At 42.5% G+C, this 25268-nt stretch overlaps 1 protein-coding gene and 4 non-coding genes across 5 annotated transcripts; all 5 read left to right on the forward strand.

Annotated features, from left to right (window-relative positions):
* Nucleotides 1-15147: 15147 nt before the first annotated feature.
* RPL17 (ribosomal protein L17) lies at nt 15148-21773 on the forward strand. The gene is made up of 7 exons (XM_063128260.1): nt 15148-15221; nt 16739-16791; nt 16888-16928; nt 18663-18797; nt 19471-19569; nt 20660-20851; nt 21684-21773. The coding sequence occupies exons 2-7, from the start codon at nt 16752-16754 to the stop codon at nt 21729-21731; spliced, it is 555 nt and encodes a 184-aa protein (XP_062984330.1). The 5' UTR covers nt 15148-15221; nt 16739-16751; the 3' UTR covers nt 21732-21773.
* Nucleotides 16583-16649, forward strand: LOC134400988 (small nucleolar RNA SNORD58). Its single transcript, XR_010025620.1, has one exon. It is a non-coding gene; the product is annotated as a small nucleolar RNA SNORD58 (small nucleolar RNA).
* LOC134400987 (small nucleolar RNA SNORD58) lies at nt 18440-18507 on the forward strand. Its single transcript, XR_010025619.1, has one exon. It is a non-coding gene; the product is annotated as a small nucleolar RNA SNORD58 (small nucleolar RNA).
* LOC134400984 (small nucleolar RNA SNORD58) lies at nt 19324-19390 on the forward strand. The gene has a single exon (XR_010025616.1). It is a non-coding gene; the product is annotated as a small nucleolar RNA SNORD58 (small nucleolar RNA).
* LOC134400985 (small nucleolar RNA SNORD58) lies at nt 20425-20490 on the forward strand. Its single transcript, XR_010025617.1, has one exon. It is a non-coding gene; the product is annotated as a small nucleolar RNA SNORD58 (small nucleolar RNA).
* Nucleotides 21774-25268: the final 3495 nt, after the last annotated feature.

Below are 25268 nucleotides of genomic sequence, written 5' to 3' on the forward strand. Positions count from 1 at the left end.
CAATGCATTTTCATTTTATTTGCAAATCACCTTGGAGATACAAATAACTGTAATAAATAAATACATTTCACTTCTTCATTTGTATTTATTCATTATTTATTTCTTATATTTATAAGTGGCCTGAGAATCCAGATCTCCTGAGAGTCCCAGTCCAACACTCTAGCCACTACACCACACTGGCTCTGTAAGTTTGTATGTTGACTTTGTAGAGTCCAGTAGCTAACCTTTCACATGTGTGGCTGTTGGAATGGGCACGACCAGTGGGCATGTCAGCTTCAGAGGGGTGTGGCTTGAGGTCCTGATCCCACTCTCCCCTCACTCATTCATTCTCCTCATTAAAATTCTCTCCCCTGGTTTTTAAAAAGAAAAGAAAAAACCCATTGACTCCAATGGAGACTTTTTTTCTTTGCTTACTGCTCCCATTGGGAGACACATGCAGAATTTCGGGAGGCAAATAGGTGGATGGGTCAGGGTTTAATCCCCCCCCTGCTGGTATGTACTGGTCGTAATCTAAATTGGGAGCTGCAGACACTTACACTTGAGTTTAAAAAAGAAAAGAAAAGGCCCAGCCCCACGCTATGCAATTAACTTAATGTATGGTTTGACTTTGAAGTGGCTGTCTCATTCTGCCAGTCCTATGGTTGGGACAGTCATGTCACAATATTCTCTTCTGCTCACTTACACCATTCTGAAAATGCCCCCAGCAGTAGCAACCTTGTCCTGCCCTGCCTGATATTCACCCATTAGCATCTCTGTCCAGTTTGTCAGTCCAAGGTCACTAACACTAGATAACTACTGATAGATTGCTCCTCCTCTGTGAATGTGCCCAATTCTTTTTTAAGGACTGCAGTCCTATAACCCCCATGGGACGCAACGGGGACTTCATTCTGAGTAGACTTATATATAAGATTGCAATGTAAAGTTATTTGTTCAACTGGCCATCACAAAAATCTCACATGTCTGGACGGTCAAAATTTGATGTGCTGAAAGAACACTTTTAATAGGGACATCTGTAAAACCACTATATTCAAAAATTCAGCCTTAAAATGTGGAAATACTGCTATTTCTGTCTACATATGTTCAGCTTACAAATATTCCTTCAGTGAAACATGGGTGGGAGGGTGCTCTCGCACCGTGTCCTGCTTGTGGGTTTCTGGTGAACAGCTAGTTGGACACTGTGTGAACAGAAAAATGCTGGACTGGGGTGATTCAGAATGGTTCTTCTTATTCATTGCGTGCACATTGTCTGTTATCCATTTCTGGTCAACACCCTGAGACCCATTTCTCCACACGCTGGAGTTCCCCCATACTCATTCTGGAATTTTAAAAATTCATCCCAGAAGGCTCAAACCTGGATACAAAGGCAGCCCAACTTGATCCAATTTCAGAAATGTGATTGCCTGCTATTAAATGCATATGATATGCTGACAGAACTTGTTTTCTTAGGGTATCACATATTATTTGCAAGCACTGTTTTGGAAGCATGGGATGGAACAGAGTTGGAAGACGGGTAAAAGCTGCTACTTCCATATGTTTTCTCAAACATTCTTGTTTTCTGCATATAGCTTTGTACCTTCTTATCTTTCTGGAATCACAAAGATATATTAATTAAATGGAGTCTAGACAGCCTATCTTCAAGCAAATTATGTTAATTTTTAAAAAATTGCTGATAATTGCGCAATGAGTCATTCTTATTATTACGCATACCTGGATCGTACTGATTGTAATATACATTTCTTGAGTACGACCCAAAAGTAGTTCTTTTACCCACCTCCTCGGTCTGGCAATTATATAGAAGGTGTTCCCAGTAGATAGTAACTTTGGAAATAAGGCAATCCCTCCAGTGACTTAAAAGTTGTTATTTTGGGCTGGATTGGACCCTATGGCTGCAGTCTTTAATTTGTTTATTTTGAATTAAAATCACCGCAGGCAACAAGATAAAACAAAAAAAATTGGATAAAACCATTTAAGGAAAGTTCCTGGTTAGTGACTGTAAAGACCCCCTTCCCACTCCAACAGGATTGGTGCTGATCTGATCTGGACAGGCAGGATGCAATGGGAGTCCTTCAACCTCATGGGAAACCTGCAGCAACAGAGGAATTGGAACATTCTAGTGTAATGACCTCAGGGGAAAAAAACAAGGTTCCTCCTTTCACTTGCAGAAATATGATCCTGCACGTGTTTCTGCAGGTACAACACAGGAGCAATTGCCATTGTAGAACAGATGAATTGAGGTACTATGGAACATGATGACCCTGTTCTTCCTACATTATATGCATGAACACTTCTTCAGGAGCTATACTAGAGTGACAAAATGCAAAAGAGGGCAGGGCTCCTGCAGCTTTAACTGTTGTGATGAAGAGGGAATTTCACCGGGTGCTGCATGCATACACATGACACCGGCTGAAATTGCCTTTTCTATGCAACTGTTAAAGATACAGGAGCCCTGGCCTCCTTTCCTTATGGTCACCCCAACGTAGAACCAAATCACTGCAACGTCAAGTCTATGTGCTGTTGCACAACAGCGCTGCGGTTTTCGACTGCAGAAGTGTTCATGCATATAATGTAGGAAGAGCAGAGTCACCATAGCTCCTCAATTCATCTGCTCTACAATGACACTTGTTTCGGTGTTGTACCTGCAGAAACACGTTGTTGTTGTTGTTTATTCGTTCAGCCGTTTCCGACTCTTCGTGACTTCATGGACCAGCCCACGCCAGAGCTTTCTGTCGGCTGTCGCCACCCCTAGCTCCCCCAAGGTCAAGTCTGTCACCTCCAGAATATCATCCATCCAACGTGCAGGATCATATTTCTGCAAGCGAAGGGAGGAACCGTAATATTTTCTGAAGTCATTATAGGGCATGTGGGAACAAGGCAAGCATCTTTAGCCAAACAAAGTATGTTGGAATATCCGTCTTTAGGGAAAGTGCTGACCTCACACTCCTTCTGCTTTTTGTTACCATTTTCCCTGCTATAGAATCATAGAATAGTAAAGTTGGAAGAGGCCTATGAGGCCATCAAGTCCAACCCTCCGGCTCAATGCAGGAATCCACCTGAAAGCATCCTTGACAGATGGTTGTCCAGCTGCCTCTTGAAGGCCTCTAGTGTGGGAGAGCCCACAACCTCCCTAGGTCATTGGTTCTGTTGTCGTACTGCTCCAACAGTCAGGAAGTTATATTTTGTAATCACAAAGGGTTACATTGAGATTAACCTTGCATGCTGTAGCAAACATTGCATCTTGTTTAAAAGATGTGTTCAATAGGTTGTTAGGAAATAGGGATTTAAGGCTTGAAAGCTTTTCAAGTTTTTATTGGCAGAAGCCCTAAAGATGACTTGGGTAAACGAGGGCTAAGGGTGTGTCTGCACTGGTATTAGTGGATGTTTTCACACTTACTTTGTGTAATTTTTTTCAGAGACTTGAAAATGATACAATAAAATGATTTATGACAAACTGTGTGTGTGTGTGTGTGTGTGTGTGTGTGTGTGTGTGAGAGAGAGAGAGAGAGAGAGAGAGACCTTTTTCCTTCTTTATATCTTGCTTGACTAATATGTTAATTTTTACCAATAGTTTATTAAAATGTTCCATGATCAATATTGCTCCTTTATCTTTAACAATAATAATAAAAATGAGAGAAATATTCTTTAAAAAAAAAACCTGTAAGAACCTTATTTATTTATTTATTAAATTTATATACCGCCCCATAGCCGAAGCTCTCTGGGCAGTTTACAACCTTGAAGAAAAGACACAAGTGTGTGTTCTGAATGGATATAACTTGCAAATGCAGTGAGAAGACTCTCTTGTGTCTTTTGTTCAAGCTTCTTACAAATTTATTTATTTTTAATGAATCCATCCTAAAGCTGAGGAACACCAGGGATTTTCACCACTCCTGCTGGGTGGATTCCCTACAACCAATGGAAAAATCACCCTGCCAGGTCTGAACATCACATTAAGCCGTCCTGTCAACAAGCCACCCTAAACAACCCTACTACAAGACGTAAGATTGGAGAGCGTGCAACATTGCTCTAAAACTCAGAGAGACAGAGGCTTTCTTCATCTGATACATCAGATTGTATAGAGGTATTCTGAAGAATTTCCCTTACTTCCTGTAATATGTGATCAAAAGTAAAAGTATTTCTTTAGAAATTTCTTCAGAAAAGCAGGAACTCAAGCATGCTCTAGCTCTGTGCTTTTTGGGTGTGGTTCCAAAATAGATCCTGAATAGAGAACTGTATGAAGAAAGCCAAGAAATTAAACCAGATATTGTGCGCAAGAAATCCCGTCGTGCAAAGCTCTGTGAAAGCTCTCACGTTGCCTGAAGCAGGAGAGCACATGCCCAGCAACACCCCCCATGGCAAGCCCTGTCTCTCCATCACCCCCCTCAGTTGCATCAACCCCTCCGTCGCATCCCACTCATCCCATGGTCGTCACCTCCCTTCTGGCAGCGAGCCAGAGGGCAAGCTCTCTGAAGAGCCACGTTGACTGCTCATGGCCAGCTCTGAAATTCTCAGATGACCCAGAGGGCAAATGTCTATTCCTGAGAGCCCACTGGCTGCCTTCCTACTGCAGCATCTGCCACCGTTGGAGAGTAGGACCAGTAGGGCTCTCCAAAGCTGCTGCCCGCCCAGCAACACTTCAATGGGTGCTCTGGGCGAGTGGCAGCTCAGAAGAGACCGTTCTCCCACTATGGCAAATGCTACAGGGGCATCCATTGTATTGCTGCCATGGGGGCACTCCCGTTGGCGGGAGCACACAATATGTCACTCCCCCCATGCCTGAGGTGGGGGATTCACTCCACCTCATGAGAGGGCCAGCCCTGACTCACCTTATTGGTGTAGCCTATGTTATACTTCCTGTCCTCATACATTTGCCCCATTTCAATGGAGCAGTGTGGTGTAGTGGCTAAAGTGTTGGTAGTGGAAGTCAGGAGATCCTGAGTTCTAGTCCCCACTCAGCCATGGAAACCCACTGGGTGACTTTGGGCCAGTTACAGACTCTCAGCCTAGTCTACCTCACAGGGTTGTTGTTGTTAGGATAAAATGGAGGGGAGAAGGATTATGTATGCCGCCTTGGGTTCCTTGGAGGAAAAAAGGTGGAATATAAATACAATAATAAACAAATAAATAAAGCAAAAGAGGCAGGCTACACCAACTGGTAACTTTGATTGGTCCAGTTTCTATTGGTGAATAGAACCCTAGTAAATAAAAATGATTTTCAAAGTGTGTCCTGAGAAACCTGGTATAAAAGAACAGTAACACCAGGCAGATTTCCCAGAAGAATGGCTCACCCACCATGGATTGCTTTCCCAAGCAATGCACCCTTGTAGGAGAGCATTGGAAATGTTCTAGGGCAGCCTTCCTCAACCTGGGGCGCTCCAGATGTGTTGGACTACAATTCCCAGAATGCCCCAGCCAGCTGGCTGGGGCATTCTGGGAGATGCAGTCCAACACATCTGGAGCGCCCCAGGTTGAGGAAGGCTGTTCTAGGGCACATGTTCTTCTAGGCTTGCAAGGCACAGCAGCAAAGCTGAACAGACCATGAGCTGAGGGTACATCCTACAAACATGCCTTATGATTATTATTATTATTATTATTATTATTTATGATCAGTGAGGGTTTTCTACCAGGATGCATTGCTGGAGGCTTGGGTCAGAGGTTAATTGTGCCCAGTCCCTTCCTTTTGTTCTGGGGATTAACCTGAGGGGCCTCCATCCCTGGCCTTTTGAATGACAAGACAGTAGCCCTGGAAGAGGTCTTACCTTCCTAGAATTTTATTTATTTATTTATTTATTTATTTATTTATTACATTTATATACCGCCCCATAGCCGAAGCTCTCTGGGCGGATTACAAAACAGTGAACACTAAAAACAAGTATACAAACAAATTAAAACCATCTAAAGCATAAAAAACAACAATATCCATTTAAAACAACTATTCTGGGGTCAGTGAAAAACTAACAAACTCAATCCATGCCGTTAACTGCCGGGGAGAAGAGAAAAGTCTTGACCTGACGCCAAAAAAGATAACAACGTTGGCACCAGGCGAGCCTTGTCAGGGAGATCATTCCATAATTGGGGGGGGGGGGCACCACGGAAAAGGCCCTCTCCCTTGTTGCCATCCTCCGAGCGTAGCGTACAGGTAGGTTCACGTCGGAAGGGATCTTGCTTATCGTAGTCCAGCCCACTTCTCAATGCAGGCTCTGCAAGGCAGGATGCAACTACAGACTCTGCTTACATGCTTCCTGAGAAGGAGAAGCCCCCATCTGGACAGAGATAGCCTAGCTACAGTTATCCATGCTCTGATAACCTCTTGGTTGGATTACTGCAATGCGTTATACGTGGGGCTGCCTTTGAAAACGGTCCGGAAGCTTCAGCTGGTACAAAACAGGGCAGCCCGTTTACTAACAGGGACTGGCCGGCGAGATCACATTACGCCAGTCCTTTTACAACTTCATTGGCTGCCAGTCCAGGTCCGGGCCCGATTCAAAGTGCTGGTATTGACATTTAAAGCCCTAAACGGTTTGGGGCCAGGTTATTTGAAGAAATGCCTCCTCCCATATGTACCTGCCCGGACCTTAAGATCATCTACAGGGGCCCTTCTCCGTGAGCCCCTGCCAAAGGAAGTGAGGCAGGTGGCTACTAGGAGGAGGGCTTTCTCCGCTGTGGCACCCCGGTTGTGGAATGAGCTCCCCAGAGATGTCCGCCTGGTGCCTACACTGTACTCCTTTCGTCGCCAGCTGAAGACCTTTTTATTCACTCAGTATTTTAACACTTAATTTTAACTCAAATTTAAATTATACTGTTTTAACTCTGTATTTTAACCTTATATCAATTGTGCTGCGTGGTTTTATCCTGGTTGTGCTTTTTATATTGTATTTTGTATTTGTATTTTTAACTTGTTGGTTGTTTTATGATGGTTTTAATTTTTGTGAACCGCCCAGAGAGCTTCGGCTATTGGGCGGTATAAAAATGTAATAAATAAATAAATAAATAAATAAATCTCCAGAGACAGTCTATGCCACCGTCAAACAGCTCTCACCAGCCTCTGATGCGAGACAGCACATGCAACCCTGCCACAGTATGCCCCATTTCCACATTACGCCCCCTTCCTCTTACCTCTGCCGCATCTTCTCCCCTTTCCTTTACCACATCATGCCCCCACCTCCTTCCCCTCCCTTTTACGCGACCCGCTGCCCCCTTACATTCAATGTCAGAGGGAGCGGCCAGGGCAGGTTTTCAGAGAGCCGTCTTAGCCAAAATGCCTGGCTCCAAGGGGGTCTTTCCTTGGAGCCAGGCATGGGAGAGATGTCTCAGGAAACAGCCACGGTGCAAAGGCCACAGTGAGAAATTTATTTATTTATTTATTTATTACATTTCTATACCGCCCAATAGCCGGAGCTCTCTGGGCGGTTCACAAAAATTAAAACCATTCATAGTATAAAACAACAGTATAAAACCATAATATAAAATACAATATAAAAGCTCAACCAGATAAAAACAGCAGCAATGCAAAATTACAAATTTAAAACACCATGTTAAAATGTATTTATAGATAGTTAAAATGTTGGGAGAATAAAGCAGCTGTCAGGACCGTCCAGAGCACCCACTGGAGGCGGCAGCGGTGGGGAACACAGCGGTTCACTCCTCCTCCTACTCTGCTGCCTGAACTACGGGCTTCACTCTGCTTCATGAGAGGGCTGGCCCAGGCTCTCACATTTAGGGGGATCCCCTAATATTTAGCTGAAATCTGGTTCCCTGCAATGTCTACCCTTGGTTCTAATCCTGCCTTCTGGAGCAACATAGAACAAGTCTGCTCCCGCTTCTGCATGGCAACTTTTCAAATATTTGAAGACCGCTATCAGAAAAGATCAAGCCGGGAGTCAGAGAACTGAGTTGGAACTCTGGAGGCATTTTTAGGGTGCAAGAGCCTCCCCAAACTTAATGGGGGAACAATAGCTCGGATGTTAATGCTTTAAGTCCCCATCTATGCATGTGTATGAGAGAGAGAGAGAGAGAGAGAGAGAGAGAGAGAGAGAGAGAGAGAGAGACAGAGAGAGAGACAGACAGAGAGACAGAGAGAGAGACCTAATATACACCAAGCAGGATATTGCACTAAAAAAGCAGTATAAAAGCAGTATAGAAGAGGCGTATATAAGAGGCAGGAGCAACACTACTGCTTTATTAGCAGCATTGAAGTGCACTGACAACTGTTGGGACCCATTCACACATACCATATACCACTTTCATAGTGCTATATCCTGCTTGGTGTGGCTCCTGCCTTTTATATACTGCTTTCATACAGCTTTTATAGTGCAATATCCTGCTTTGTGTAACTTAGGCCAGAGAGAGGGGCGGGGGCTTAGCTAGACCTAAGGTTTATCTCAGGATCATCCTGGGGTCATCCCTGCCTGCTCCCGGGATATCCTGTGTGTCATTTACATGAACAGGGATGACCCCGGGACAATCCCAGGATAAACCTTAGGTCTAGCTAAGGCCAGAGAGAGAGAGAGAAAGAGAATATGAAAATAAGGCATATATCACAAAAGCACCATAAGCTTCCAAGGAAACCAGTACCCCAGGCAATGCTTGCACCCCTGGTTGCACTCACTGCTTGGAGAATTGGGGTGTGTGTGCAAGCCCATAGCAATATGAATGAGTAGAGGGACACCCCTGTAAGAAGGAACAGCAAACTAGTGTCCATATAAACACAGAAACCACCTGCACCGCCCTGAAGTGATAAGAGACAGGAGAGGCTGGAGTAGTAAATGTGCAGTGTTTACATACAAGCCCTTGGCTATGCCAGTCCTAGCGCAGAAAAACATACCTGCTAGTTAGCATTTAGAATGATTGATAATTAACTTGCATTAGCTAATAGGTATCTGAATGCCAATCCAGAGCCTCCATAGACCCCAAGGCTATGTTGTTCACAAATACATTTGCGTCAATTGACCCCCGAATGAAGTCAGCGGAGTTCCACTTCACTAGCACAATATTATTTGGAAATGCAGACTTGCTCCGGGGATACAAGAGTTTGGGGGAGGGGGGAAGCGTGTCTAAAGGAAGTCTGTGGAACGGCTGGATGGGCATTACTTTTAAAAGCGCATAAAATAACAATGGAACATTTCATTATGGAAATCCATTTTTTTAGGTTGAAATCCTGAATCCGTGGATGTCGCTAGACTTTACTACGCATAAGTGACGACAAAATTAATCTCATAATGGAAAAAATGCACCCTTTTAAAAAACACACCACATACTTTGGTTGAAAGCAAATAATCTATTAATTGAAGTTCAATGTTCATGAACTTGGAAAACAGTCCTTGGGAGAAACTCCCATCAGTTCCAAGTCTCATGATGCAGAATGTGTGTAGTTATGCAGCTGCATCAGGTTCCACTTCCTGTGGTAGGATTCGTGAGCATTCCATTCATGGGGAGCCAGGGGGTACAACTGCCCCCCACTGGATCCCAGTCAACATCTAAGGTCCTCCTCCGGGTACCTACTCTGAGCTAGGCTCAGGAGATGGCAACAAAGGAGAGGGCCTTCTCTGTGGCGGCCCCTCAATTATGGAATGATCTCCCCAATGAGGCCCACCTGGTGCCAACATTGCTATCTTTTTCGTGCCAGGTAAAGACTTTACCCTTTTCCCAGGCATTTAACAATATGTGATGAACTTAACTGATCCCGGATCTGTTTTCATGTTCATCTGACAGCTTATAGTTGTTTTTGTGTATACTGTACGTTTTTATGGTTTTCAATTTTGCATATTGTTTTTAATTGTTTTAATCTTATGTAAACCACCCAGAGAGCTTCAGCTATAAGGCAGTATAGAAATAATAATAATAATAATAATAATAATAATAATAATAATAATAATAAATGTCACTCTGAGAGCAGCAACAGCTGTGCTGTCTATCTCTACCTTCAGTTTCCAGACACAAGGACAAAGCTTAGGACAGGACAGGCACTCAGTAAATTAAATGGAGGAGTGACTGATGCCCTTGAGTTTAACCTGCACCACAGGAGTGTCTCCTTGTAAGGCAAAGTGGTTGTAGCAGACAGCAGCATGACTATCTTGTTTCTCAAAAACCTCCTGCCTTCTTGGGAGAAGATAACGAGGACTGCTAAGTAATCCACAAAGCTTTATTTAAGCAATAAACTTCTCTTCCCACCTGAAGAGAGTCTAATCTCTTGGAAATTTCCCCTAGGCAAAACTATGCAAACTAAGCAAGACAATTGTCCTTTCAAAAAGAATGGAAAGCCTTTTCCCAAGACCCATTAACATCAGAGAGACTAGTTCTGAGGCAGCTTCTGACGGAAGCCAGCTGGGCGGACTTTCTCTCACCTTCCTTTAGCTCCGCCCGTTTCACTTTGCGGTGTATTCTAGGATCGGCTAACCTGTTAGAGCTCTCTCCTTTGGAAGAATGTTGGCTTCCCACTGACTGTATTATTTGCCCTTGATGAGATGAGCTCTGGAGAGAGTTCACCACCAGCTGGTGAAGAGCCCGTGAGAGCTTTCTCCCCCACTGGTACAGGCTGGCCTGCGTCTGGCGCCGACTCCTCTACATCAGGGTCTGATTCTGATTGATTACTTGAAACACCTTCTTCCAAACGAGGGGGAGTAGGGCTAGACATGACAATGACCAGGTTCCTCCACACCAAACTAGCTTCATTCTGAGAGTGGCAACAGCAAGTGGTGCTGTTTATACCTTAGAATCATAGAATAGCAGAGTTGGAAGGGGCCTACAAGGCCATAGAGTCCAACCCCCTGCTCAATGCAGGAATCCACCCTAAAGCATCCCTGACAGATGGGATCTGTCCCATCTATCTCTACCCTCCAGTTCCCTGCAACACAGGCGGACAAATCCCAGCCAGAGAATGTTAGTAACTTCAACCAGCGGCGGGGGAGTAAGCAGCTCCCCAAATTCATCCAGTCTTCCGGATGAATGCTGTTCAATTCCCAAGATCTTCTGCTACTCTGGGTAGACTTTTAAATGTCATGGAATGACATTTAACAACAAAGGCCCAATTCAGACAACACACTAAACCATGCTGCTTAACCACAAAATCCCTTAACCATTTTGTGGTTAAGCAGCATGGTTTAGCGTGTTGTCTGAACCAGGCCAAAGAGTACATACAAGACACATTCACAAGTGTGTAGTAGCGGTGTGCACTATGTGTGAGAATTATAATCACAAACTGCTGTGCAGCTTTGTTCCTCGCTGGATAAATTCCTGCAGACATCCATGGTAGGATTTCTTGAAAAGAAGGGAAATAGGAGATGTTTCATAGAATAGTAGAGTTGGAAGGCCATCAAGTCCAACCCCTTGCTCAATGCAGGAATCTACCTTAAAGCATCCCTGACAGATGGCTGTACAGCTGCTTCTTGAAGGCCTCTAGGGTGGGAGAGCCCACAACCTCCCTAGGTAACTGGTTCTGTTGTTGTACTGCTCTAACAGCCAGGAAGTTTTTCCTGATGTCTAGCCGGAATCTGGCTTCCTGTAACTTGAGCCCATTATTCCGTGACTTGCACTCTGGAAGGATCGAGAAGAGATCCTGGCCCTCCTCTGTGTGACAACCTTTCAAGTATTTGAGGAGTCCTATCATGTCTCCCCTCAGTCTTCCCTTCTCAAGGCTAAACATGCCCAGTTCTTTCAGTCTCTCTTCATAGGGCTTTGTTTCCTTTACTTGCTTAAGACATAAACTGTATGGTATTATCCAGCCAAAGTCAAGCATTTTGAAATCCCAAAGACGGGAGATAGTTAAGCAAGTGTTTAGCTTTCCTTTTGAAAGAGCTTAATTTTGATTGGATTGTGCCCAATATATTTATACGTGGGGAGAGCAATCCTATAACTCCTAGACTACATCTAGAGGCCATAGGATAGTTTGGATTCCTGAATCCAAGGTCAGAGGCAGCACCTACAGCCATCCCCATAGGATTTCACCCTAACTATTTAAATTTCACAAATCTGGAAGTTCTTCCCCCGTGGTATAATCCAGCCCCTCCCAACCCGGTGCCCTCCAGATGTGTTGGGACTGCAACTCCTTACTTTTATCATTCCCATCTGAAAAACTTCAGCTTGTGGAAAGTTGATATAATCTTTGTGCTTGACTGATTGGCTTTAGAATTCTTGTTCACAAGCCACTGAAAGGATGAAATTGCAGGAGAATCCCAGAAATCTCATAGATCTTATTTTCCATAATGATCTTGAGAATGTCAGCTTTCATTTGGGCGTTTGTTTAATAAAGCAGGTTTTTCCGTTCCTTTGATTGCAGACAGGCTCAAAATTGTGTGGGCTGTATTGTCTGCTGAAACTTGACTATTGAATTCAGGCTCCTAGCAAGGTTTGTTAACAAGGCTCTATACTGGTAGGGCTGTTAATACAACCCTGCAACAGGGTTTCTCCTATCCGGCCTTCCCCTTGTGTTGGACTACAACTCCCATTACCCCCAGCCAGCACTCAGAGATCAGGCTTCAGTAGCCAGCATAATTCTTTGACCCTCCCCATAACTAGCAGAAGTTGAATTTGTAAAATAAGCAAATGTACACAACCACATTGATTTATGTAGGTTACAGAATTCAGCTTTCTTTGGCATCCAGTTTGGTTTGCGCTCTCTCTCTCTCTCTCTCTCTCTCTGTCACACACACACACACACACACAGAACGAAGAAACCGCAACAATTCCACTAGCTGCAATGCTAGATCTTGGGCTCATTTAATGAAGCTGTACAAATTTTGACCATATAACCTCAGACAACTAAAGATTAATTACACATTTAACCAACTGCAAGAATGAGGAGGAACAGTAGTAATATATATATATATATATATATATATATATATATATATATTAGTCTTCAGCATGGAAATGAAAGGGTGCTAAAGAATGATGCATAATTTCCGCTGGTGCACCTAAAATTATGCAGATGTTTGTCAAAATGTCAAGAGAGTATCAGACAGCTCCCCCTGGTGTTTGGTTTTGCTTTTTACTCCTGCAGTGCTGCTTCATTCCTCCTTATCAGGAAAACCTCTTCATATCAAGACTTTAGGGTGCTTTAAGATGAGGGACCATAGTCCAGTAGTAGAGCAAATGTTTCACATGCTGAGGGCCCCATGTTCAGTTCCTGGTATTTCCAGTTAAGTGGGGTGGTAGCAGAGACTTTGAGATTCATCAGACAAGCGTTTTATCGCTCGCTCACTACTGCCCACTTACAGAGGTGAGTGCATCCTTTAAATGACATTGTTCGCCTCCCACACACCTTCCGCTCATTTTTCCATCCCAAAATAGACCTTTAACCCAACTTTTTTTTAAAAAACGGAATGTGCCACAGACTCCTGCATGAAAAACGGCCCCAAATGAGCCATGTGGTCTTTGTTTACTTCCTCTTTCTCTTCCAGGCAGAAAGAGGAAGTATTGAGGGACAAAAGCGGGGGCGGAGAAGCAACAGTAAGGAAACACCATTTCCCCCTGTGTGATGACGCTCTTCTTTTTTGCCCGAGACCTTCCAGGCATTTAACAGCATACGTTGAGTTTCTAATTGACCCCTGATCTATTTTTAGACCTGGCTGAGAGTTTAAAGTTGTTTTTAAATGTATATTGTCTTCATTATTTTGTCTATTTTTATGCTTCTAGGGTTTAAAATTTTGTATATCGAGTTTGAATGTTTAATGTTTTCATCTTTGTAAACCGCCCAGACAGCTTTGGCTGTGGAGCGGTATAGAAATGTAAATAAACAAATAATAATAATTTCACCTTGTCTTGATGAATGGAAATAAAAGAGTGCTGAAGAATGATGCATAATTTCTGCTGGTGCACCTAAAATTATGTTTGTCAAAAGGTCAAGAGAGTATCAGACAGCTCCTCCCGGTGGGTTTCCCCCCCCCCCTTTTTACTCATGCATTGCTGCTTAAATCCTCCTTATCAGGAAAACTCTTCATATGACTTTAAGGTGCTTTAAGAGGAGGGACCATAGGCCAGTGGTAGAGCAAATGTTTTGCATGCAGGGGACCCCATGTATTTTATCAGTGGTTTTATTGTATTTGTCTTTATGATGTATATTGCCCTGAGAGCTTTAGATTCATAAATTGAAATAATAATGATATATTTGATGTTCATGTAATGCACTGGCTAGAGATTTGGATCTGGATGTGAGAAAGTCAGATTCTTGTTCAGCCATGAAGGTAATAGTTACTATTTCTGAACTTGACCTAACAAAGTTATTAAGGCCAGCATGCTAAGGCCGCAATCCTATACACATTTATCTGGAAGTAAACATCATTAAACTAGAAGGGACTGACTTCTGAGGAAGCATAGATCAGACTGGGGGGGGGAGTCGAGGTATTTAAGCTAATATTTTATATTAGTTTCTTGACAATATACAGCATTTTATAACACAGTGTTCTGCATTAATTGCTGTGAATAAAATTTTCTTTGAATAAGGAATTTGCTTGTTGTTTCTTTGTTTTAATGTTTTGTTTTACTGTTATGTTGATCTGACTTTTATACTGTTAGTTTTACTCTACCCTGTGCCTGTTTGGTGCATTCTCTTCCCCTTCTTATTGTTTTATTATGATTTTATTAGAATGTAAGCCTATGCGGCAGGGTTTTGCTATTTTATTGTTTTACTCTGTACAGCACCATGTACATTGATGGTGCTATATAAATAAATAATAATAATAATAATAATAAATTTCAGTTAATACATGTGAAATGTAATATGTATAAATACAGCTTTCTAAAAATAAAAGAGATTATATAAAAACTTCAACAAAAGCAAATCAAATATCCCTACATCCATATATGTAAGCTGCCTTGAGTTTGATTTTATCATAGAAATCCAAGGTATAAATGTCAAAATAACATTAGGGTGACCATATGAAAAGGAGGACAGGGCTCCTGTATCTTTAACAGTTGCACAGAAAAGGAAATTTCAACAGGTGTCATTTGTATATATGGGGAACCTGGTGAAATTTCCTCTTCATCACAACAGTTAATAACTAAAGTATAAATAGCAATACAGTATTATCCTCTGCGTGTTCCATATGAAAGGAACATTGCTCACTGCCCCTTGGCATCTTCTGCGTTTTATTCTCACTTACGCACTTTCCCCACGGTCCCTTACTCACAAATCCGGATTTGTGACGAGATCTCGCGAGACTCGGAAGTAACACGAGTTCCTCCCAGAATCCTTTGCTCTTCCTTTTCCCGGCGGTAGTGGCCGATCTGAGGTGAGTGCAATGGAGCTGCGTCGGGCCCTGGTTGATATCCGCCACCGTGGGCTACCATCCCGCCATGGGGGCCCCGGAGACTGCCCCATATGGAGAGGGGAAGCCTGTAGCAGTTCGATCGCTGCGGTATTTATGTATTTTAGACTGTGGGAGGGGGAAAATAGGAGATGGAGAAATGGGGGGGTTCGGGTGTCGAGGCAGTAAAAAATGGCCGCTGTTGTGAACCTCTGAAAACCCCGGATGTAGAAGCTCTAGCTTTAGGACCACATGCAGGCGGCGGGGGATACAGAAGAGAGAGCGGGCCCGGGAAATAGACCTGGGAAGAGGAGGCATTGTGTAGGTTTCTTGCGAGTTAGTCCTCGTAAAAGGTCAGGATGCCTTTGCTTTGGTTCCCCCAAGTTGGTGGCTTCCACTGCCAGCATCCCTGGCTGTGCTGGCTGGGGCTGATGGAATTGAAGTCACAAAACATCTGGAGGGCACCAGGTGGTGGAAGGCTGGTCTACCTGGATAGCTTGAAAGCAGAACTCAAGCTTTGCAATATCATGGGGCAAACGGTATTAATGGGGTAGGAAGTGAAGCCTTGATGCAAGACGTGTCTTCTCTCCCCCCAATGGTTCTACAGATGTCGGAGGCTTCATTGGGGTTGTTATTGCTAAAAGATCCATAATTAGAACACAAACGATCCTGTTTCTGGAGGGGTAGTCGTGTGGAACTGAGAAGCTCTGAAATGTAATAGGCTAAGAAGTAATAACACTTGTTTAAAGTAATTTTAACAGGGCTGGGTAAAAGTTGATCAAAACTGGCTGTTTCTTCAGCTCTGTGCTGGACTGGCACCATTTGCTAAGCAAATCCATTCTAAGGTTGACATAAGATATATCCTGTATTATAGTATGATTCATGCAAGTCTTCAGTGATGGGAGGCTGAGTAAGGAGTTAGGGGGTTGGTATTTCATCCTTTGCACGGCCATGTGAAATTATTGTGAACCATCTAGTGCTGTGTTATGGCTTTAGTGAGATGTTGTGTTGGTTCTGTACTTAAAATGAGCAGCATGATCACTCTGAAAAGCAATGGTGCACTTCTAACATTCTTTTAATTGTTTTAGGGCACAATCCTATGCATGTTTAGACATTAGAAAGGCCTACAACTCTCAACATAGTTGGCTGGGGAATGCTGGGAGTTTTAGGACTTTTTGTTTGTTTCTTTGTCTAAACATGCATAGGATTACACCCTTAATTGCAGTATACTGATTCTGTGATAATTAAAATGTGAGGAAGTGAGACACTGAATTCTCTGTATACATGAATTATTAGGGGAAAAGAGCTTTGAGGACAGTCTGAAAATCTTGTTATAAAAATAGAAGCTGCATTGATGACTCTCTTAGGACACCTTTGGATTAAATCATGAAAATACTAGGACTTCTGAGCAGCTTTTCTCTAACCATCTCAGTCAACTTGAGAGAGTACAAATACATTACTGCAGCAACTCTGAAATATACATCTTTCTAAATTCTTCCTAGGTAACCTCTTAAAATGGTCCGCTACTCGCTTGATCCAGAGAACCCCACAAAATGTAAGTAGGTGCATGCTTCAAAGAGTTCATTCTCAGGTGCATACTTCAAAGAATTCATGCATGACTAAAACTTTCGAATTCTTTTCCCCCCTATAGCATGCAAGTCAAGGGGTTCCAACCTTCGTGTCCACTTCAAGGTATGTGAAATCTTGATTCCTCTCCTGCCCACAAATGTTTTAGGTGTGGACCAGGATATAACTTTTGGTGCAGTCATTATCTTGGACTAAACCTAGTTTGTCACATTGCTTTTTATAAACATCAGGGGTTCTGCAAATGTTAGTTTGTCATATACAAGACAGTACATTATCTTCCAGTAACTGCCTTCTTCTCCCCCAACTTATTTTTTAATTACATTTATATCCCGCTTTCCTTCCATGAGGAAGGCAGGGTGCATTTAGTTTCTAGATTGTCTGCCATCCAGGCACTGACCACAGGTTAAGACCATGCCCTGGGACTACAGATAGTTTCTTGAAAGTCCTATCTTATCCTTGCCTGTGTAATAAGTAAAAGTAAAAGAACTGAAGAAAAATCTATATATAATGCTTCCCCTTACATATTTATGATGGTCAGTGACAAACTCCAGCCTTTTTCCCAACCTTGGAGCTGCAGAGGTAGGCAGGCAGTCACACAAGACTTCCCAACCTCTCCACAGCTCCACATTTAGAAAGAAGGCTGTGGGTTCCTTAACTGCTGCATTGCCAGTTGCTGCATTAACAGAGTTCCTTGGCCAGGCCAGCAAGTTCTTGGCAACTCTGTACTGCTCCAGAAAGAGAAAAGAGTGGGTTGAGCTGGCTTGCCTGGTTGCTCTTTGCCTAAAGCACCTGAAAGTGGAGGTTGCCCTTTCCAGCTCCAAACCTGGGAGTTGAGGTGTAGAGGCCACGGACTGGTCCCGGTCCGTGTCCTGTTAGGAACCGGGCTGTGCAGGTGAGCTGCTTTCACCCCCCACCCCAGCATATCTGGGCGTGGGGTGCCATCTCGCCTGCCCAGCCAAAGTGAAGTCAGGATGCTGGGGTGGGGTGGGACGGCTTTGGAACAGCGCACCCGGCCGGAAGCCGCTCTGGGAGAGCAACTTCCGGGCGCGCCGTTCCGAAGCTGCCCGCCCCAGTGTCCTGGCTTTGCTTCGGCTGGGCGCCCACCCAGCCGAAATGAAGCCAGCATGCTGGAGTGTGGGGGGGGAACCGGGGGGCCCTAAAACCATCCCCCACACCCACCTCGCCCTGGTCCGTGGAAAAATTGTCTTCCTCGAAACCAGTCCCTGGTGCCAAAAAGGTTGGGGACCGCTGGTGTAGAGGATATGGGGTTGACAGAGGGGAGGGCCCAGGGCCCACATTTTTTTTTACCTTTGCTACTTAAGCTGGTCAAAGAAGGATAGTCAAAAACTGGACACCTGTTCAACTCTTTCATTTTGTCAACCATTTATTGTAATGGGGAAAGCTTGATGTTATATTTAAATCCTTTCCCAGAAAGCTCTGGGATTAGGAAGAGTCATAAATAATTATTTTTTTACATTATCCACATATATATCTTGCTGTGATCAGATGTCCTGTTTTAAGATAACATTCGAACAATCAGTGTGAGATTCTTAGTACCAACGATGGGGGGATCTGTTTTTTTATTTTTATTTGCAGAGCTGATATGTATTTGAGAACTGCAATGATGACCAGCTTAGGACACCTTTGGAATTACCATGAAAACAACTAAGTGGATCTGAGCAGTTACTTACCTGGATTAGTTTTGATGGCTGTACAAGCTTAGACTCATTCTATAGACAGTGGCTTTGGGCTGTGCCCAAGTAGGCAGCTTTGCAGTTGAAATCTGTATACCTGACAGAAAAACAGGCAGTTATGGAATTCTTCTTTTTCCCTCTTTAGAACACACGTGAGACTGCCCAAGCTATCAAGGGTATGCACATCCGGAAAGCCACCAAATATTTGAAGGATGTGACCCTTAAGAAGCAGTGTGTTCCCTTCCGTCGTTACAATGGTGGGGTTGGCAGGTGTGCTCAGGTATGGATTTGGAAAATGGGGTGGTGGTGAGTGTTGATGACAACCGATAGCAGTTTGAGGAAAAACTTCTCAGTAGTTATTCATTTCAGTTATTAGTGATGAGAATATTAGTTGGGCAAGGAATAGTCATTTGAAAAGACTTAAGAAGGCTGTTGATTATGGCTAATGTTAAAAATGGAAGCCTCAATGATACTTGACACAATACAAAAAGTATGTTTGCCACTTGGTGCACATGGGATAAAGCAGCTTCAGGCTTCAAAACGATCCGGCTACATTGTTGTCCTGTCAGTCTAGTGCTAAAATGGCCTATTTCAGCAGCAGGTTATTTTTACTATTTGACTTAGTTGCTAACAATCGTCATATAGGAATTTTGGAGATACTGGAAAGTATCAGGGAAATAATACTTGGTCTTTAATGAATCCTTATTCCCATTTTGAGTAGAAACTAGCTATAAAGTTCTTTGGATAGAATATGTTTGTGACGAGTCTTCACAAGTCTTTTCATGTTCTTCCACACATGCCTGTGGTTGCAATGATGACTTTCTTAGGACACCTTTGGATTAACCATGAAAATAAAGTCTGGTTCTGAGCAGCCTGAGAAACAAAAAAAAAACAGAAAGCATGTGAACATTTTAATTTAAAGGAAAGTTCACACTAAACTCTTTATCTTACAGGCTAAGCAGTGGGGCTGGACACAGGGGCGCTGGCCAAAAAAGAGTGCTGAGTTCCTTCTGCACATGCTCAAAAATGCTGAGAGCAATGCTGAGCTCAAGGTAAAATTAAATACATGTTGGTTCATATTGGAGAGTATTGTGCTGTTGCTTAGGTTTCATTCTGCATTAAGGTTCTCTCCTCTAAAATACTGCTACTGTTTGTTGGGAACCTGACTAGCAAAAACAATAAGAGGGCAAGAATAATAGTGTTATAATCAACTCAGAAGCAGAACAGAGCAAGAAGGATGTCTGGTAGAATTCCAACTGGCTTTTCAAAGTCTTTCCCAGTCCTGGTACCTGAGATACTTTTTAACTGGAATTGTTGGGGATTGAACCCGGGACCGTTTGTAAGGCATGTGTCCTGCCACTAAGCTATGACCACTTCCAAGAGTTTTGCTTGGATGGAATAAACGGAGCAATAGTTTCAGTAATTGATTGAGACCATATTGAATAGGATGGGAGACCTTTTGCTCAGTGTGATTGGTGTAGAGGAGATGAGCCAGTATTTAGTGGGAGAGCTGAGGTTAATGTAAGAAATGGAAGACAAATTGAGCCGATTCATACGATCGCCACATCCTACTGTAACTTACTTAAATCGTGATGGGCTGTGGCATGTGCTGATGGCCATTGAGAATATTCAAGTTGCAGCAGCTAGTAGCCATGGTTTATTGTGATGTCTGAACAGGGTGGGTTGTTGCTGTGTTAAACAAACAACTACCCAAAACAGCCCATGGGTTGTGGGCAGTTTATTAACTACGACAATAACCTCCCCTTGTTGGATTCAGACGATAAGCTGGGACCACCTGCCACAGCTTAAATATTCACAGTGGCCGCTAGCCATGGTGGACTGCGGCAGTCACGCGAACCAGGCTTTTGGCTTATCGGGTAGAATGTAGAAATTGTAGTGGGTTTTAGTGGCGATGATGACTATCTTAGGACACCTTTGGAATAATCATGAAACAAATGCAGATTCTGAGCCACTATGATTGTGTATTAGATTTTCTATTGGAAAGTATTCACCATTCCATTATTCCATTCAGTTTAACTCTTCAGGTGTAGTTTTGGAAAGTTTACGATTCACTTTTAACTAGATAAAGCTACTTTGTTGATGGGATTGTAATGGGAAATTTCTAAAATGTTTATCCCCCAGGGTCTGGATGTAGATTCTCTGGTAATTGAGCACATTCAGGTTAACAAAGCCCCCAAAATGCGCAGGCGAACCTACAGAGCTCATGGTCGCATCAACCCCTATATGAGTTCTCCCTGCCACATTGAGATGATTCTCACAGAGAAGGAACAGATTGTACCTAAGCCAGAAGAGGAAGTTGCTCAAAAGAAGAAGGTATGAAACTTGTTGGCATATCTGCAGAAGGAACTTTTGTCAATGTGTAAAAACAACAACATGGCACCTTGGCATAACTAGAACTTGATTTGCCTTTTTTCAAAGTAATCTGTTTAATGAAATTACATCTTACATATATTTATGAAAAAGTAAATCCCACTATGTTAATTGTACTTTCTCCCTGCTAAGTGTATTTTGGATTGTGTTCTAAGGTATACTTAAGTGACGAGGCAACCATTTCAGAGCAGTATTTAAGATTGATTTTTGCAAACATTTTACAAAGTATTTTTTTGTAGTCAGCAGAACTATGACCCAGTTTGCACAACACTGAGCAATTCCTGTGTTTATTTGTTTAAAGAACACAGAGTTAATCCAACAATAAACCGTTGGGTTAATTGTGGGTTGCTTAACTATAAACAACTCAGAGTTTCTGGGTTCAGACATTATGAAACAGCCGAGGAACGATGCGTTCTTAGGTTGTTCATTGAAATAGGAACTGGCACACCCTTTGTGCACTTTGGTCCTCCCACAATTCCTGGATTAAACAAATCTGCAATGGAAATTAAAGCACAGAAATTTCAAGCTTCAAATTTTCATACATAAATATAATTTGAGTTTTACTGTGAAAGTATGATTTGATTTCTGCTGTTGCAAGATCTTTTTCCTGAAACTTCTCTGGACTTGCTAATAGAAAAAGGCATTGCTGTGATGTACATTTAATAATTCCTTTAGAGTATACTGTGTTGTAAAGGTGGTTGTTATTTTCCTGCGTTCTAAATGTTTGTGATATTTGTGGTGAATGAATATTGATTTGATGTATTTTCCCCCCCAGATATCTCAAAAGAAACTGAAGAAGCAGAAACTGATGGCTCGGGAATAAACATCTATTTGGTTCATAAATAAACATAAAAATTGGAGTTAACTGTGTGCAGTTGCTCCTTTTTTATTTCAAATAAGTTTGTGCAGTACTCATCATATCTTCAATTTTAATATTAATATTTCAAAAGTATTTTTAAGATACATGTTACACTCTTATTGGTTCCTCTCAATTATTTTGAAGTTTGGTGTTTTGAACTAATAATATCCACAATGTGATCCCATGTAGATTTAACATGGACTTCTAAATAAACATGCATTGGATGGAGCTGTAAAATACCATTTCCCTACTCCTTGAGTGTGTGAGTGGGACATAAATTAATAAATTGAGACTGGCTTGCTCGTCAATTGGCTCTTCAAATATTGTCAATTCATCAATTGGTGGGCTATTTGTCAGTGATCGTGTGTTAACAAATATTCCAGGAATGCCACAATGGCTTTATTTAGGTGTAATGAGAAGCCGTGGCTTGTTATAATGAAGATGGCCACGTGGCGAAACAGCTGTTGACCAGGGACCCACAAGCAGGACGTTGTGCAACAGCACCCTCCCAACCATGTTCCCCAGCAACTAGTGTATACTGTGTAACTGCCTCTGATACCGGAGGTTTCACTTAGCCATTAGGACTAGTAGCCATTGATCAGTTAAAGGCCAGTTTGATAGGTGTTATAGAGCAGTATACAAATATTTTTTCTCCGCAGCAATGTTGCAACCTCACAACAATTCTGAGAAGTAGACTGCTTGAAACAGTTATGTAAGACAATTCAGTGTGTTTCATAGTTTTATTGTATGTGAACTCAAAAGTTGTACATTAATCACTACACAAGATTGGAAGTGGCCATTCAGGTCCTCGTAGCTCTATACAGAAATGTAAAGACCTACACCCAAATTATCACTATTAATTTCTTGAGTAATGTTTTGGCAGACAATATATCCAAAGAAAGAACTAAAATGACTGCTGTAGAATGTACAATTGCTTGGAAAAGTTGAAGTTATTGGAAATGTCTATTTTAAGTTAATACACACCTCAGTTCTAAAGGTCCTTTAGGATAAAGACCTAAATGCACCCTTTAAAGACAGGCTTTAAATTGAAAGACTGAGAAATTTATTGTTTATTATTTAATCAGTTTATATACACTTCCCATACCTAAAAATATTTCTAAGCTGTTTATAAAAATCAGTAAAATTACATGATTGTAAATACAAAAACGTATCAGTCAAAATGTTTAAAATATTTAAAACCAAAACTGAGAACACAATTTAACTGGGCAATGCAACTGGTCAGGGAAGGCTTGGGGAAAGAGACGGGTCTTTAGCAGGTGCCTGAAATACACCACAGTTGGTGCCTTGGAAATTTCAGTGGGGAGGGCATTCCATAAGGCGGGTGCCATCATTGGTGTGCATAGTGCTTACAGCTGAAGGGGGTGGGGGGAGGAAGTAGATGTGCAATTATTTAGGACTTCCACCTCCTGGCATTCCTGATGATTTGCCACTGTTGGTAGGGGTGTCTTGAGAGTCCCAAATATCAGATCTATCTTCCGTGAAGGCCAGCTTTACAGAGTCTTAAGGGTAAGTTCCTGCCTGCAGAAGCTTCAGCCGAACATTGAACGAAGGGAAGTGGTGGCATGTTTTTCAAGTTTTTCTAATGTTTAAATAGTATAGCTGTAAAAAAACGTCTTGTAGCAGCCCTGTTCAAATAGATACGGGCAGTCAACATGGCAATATGGTGTCTCGAAAAGGGGTTTTCCTTAAAAACAAGGCGCATGAGCAGGACAATTTTGCTTTAAAAGGAGGTGCAGTGGTGGCAATTTCTACAGGGATGAATGCCCCTGGACTGGCCAAATTGCCCACCTTTGAAATGAATAAGACTAGCCGGGTGTGATTATATGGAAGCTGCAGCCAGCAACAGCTTCCAACATGAAAGCCTACATTGATAGACTAGTATTGTTTGCATAGAATGTATCCAGAGGTAGAAACCTGTTCTTAAATCTCACTTTGAACAAACCTCTCAAACAACTTTACATTCACCTATGAAAAGCTGTATGTCTTTAACAGCTGCATGACAGGCAAAGATTCAACACATGAACCATTGCCATTTACTATAGTAATGTGTTGTGGTAAGCTGCACTTGTGGAATTCTTCTCATTTTGCAACTTATTAGCCCTTCCAGAAAACGATTGTAATCTTATGGGGGGAGATAGCATATTCCAATTGATCTTGACAGATCTAGTGATTTACTTGATTATACCCTAGTGAACTTCACAGTGATACTGTCAGGTAATCATGCAATAGGATGATGCTGTAAATGTTCACATGGTTGTATGTGCTCTATTGCAGACAATCCTGGCTCTTAAGTTACATGAGAGAAATCTCAACATAGTACATCTTAGTCTTTAAAGATGCCACAAGATTCTTTATACTGTATTTCTTCAATTCTAAGACTCGCTCCCCCCCCCCCCCCATATAAACATCAACGGGGTGCGTCTTAGAATCGCGGGTGCGTTTACTGTTTCTTCGAATCAAAGCTTTTTTTCTGTTGGTGGTACTGAAATTAGTGTGCGTCTTACAGTCGATGGTGTCTTAGAATCGAAGAAATACGGTAGTTTGAAAATAGGTAATATGCCCTCCCAGTATGCAAACTACCCAGTCTGAACAAAACTGTTTCGGAATCCTTGATCCAAGCCAGTTCATAAGTTTCTCCATTGCAGAATTTATGGTAACTGAGAAGGGGAGGGGGTATAGTGCATACTCTCCAGCCTAGGTGCCTTCCAGATGTTCTGGACTACATCTCCCAGAATTCCTGATCACTAGTCATGCTGTATGAGCTGATGGGAGTTGAAGCCCCCAAACATCTGGAGGACACCAGGTTTGGGGAGGCTAGTTTGGGGTGGGTGGGTCTGCGTGTGGTTACATGCAGGCAGGGAGCCTATATGCAGTATCTGTTAAACTCCAGAGCTTTCCAAAGCTACAATCCTATACACACTTACCTAGGGGTAGGCCTCTTTGAAAGCAATCAGACTTATCTACTCAAAAGTCAGTAGACATGTATAAGATTGTACTCTTAAAGGTGCAATCCTAAGCATGTTTAGGCAGAAAAAAAGTCCTACAACTCCCAGCATAACCCCTGCCAGCCAATTGTAGAATTTTCCCCCGATCTAAACATGCATAGGATTGCACCCTAAGAATCCCTGGTCCTCTGAACACTCAGGAAGAAACTTCTAGGACTGTAATTATCACGACCACTTCTGCATCCCTGTACAGGAGGCTTTTGTCTGGAAAGGCAACATACATATATTTCTGAATTAATGTTTATTATATGCCTACTGTTTCCATTGCCAATCATCTATCAATAACAGTAGGCATGGAGCTTTACAAAGTCTAAGAGCGTAGATCCCTGCCCCGAAGGGCATACAATCCAAAAACTCCGATGAAACAGGAAGGGGAGACAGGGATAAGCAAGAAAAGAATGCACAGTTATTGCAGTTGCATGTACATGGGTTCTGTTGCAGTAGTAAGGCATGGGAAAGAGTTCAGGGTTGGGGC

This window comes from Elgaria multicarinata, chromosome 6, assembly GCF_023053635.1.
Source record: "Elgaria multicarinata webbii isolate HBS135686 ecotype San Diego chromosome 6, rElgMul1.1.pri, whole genome shotgun sequence".
Classification (NCBI taxonomy): domain Eukaryota; kingdom Metazoa; phylum Chordata; class Lepidosauria; order Squamata; family Anguidae; genus Elgaria; species Elgaria multicarinata.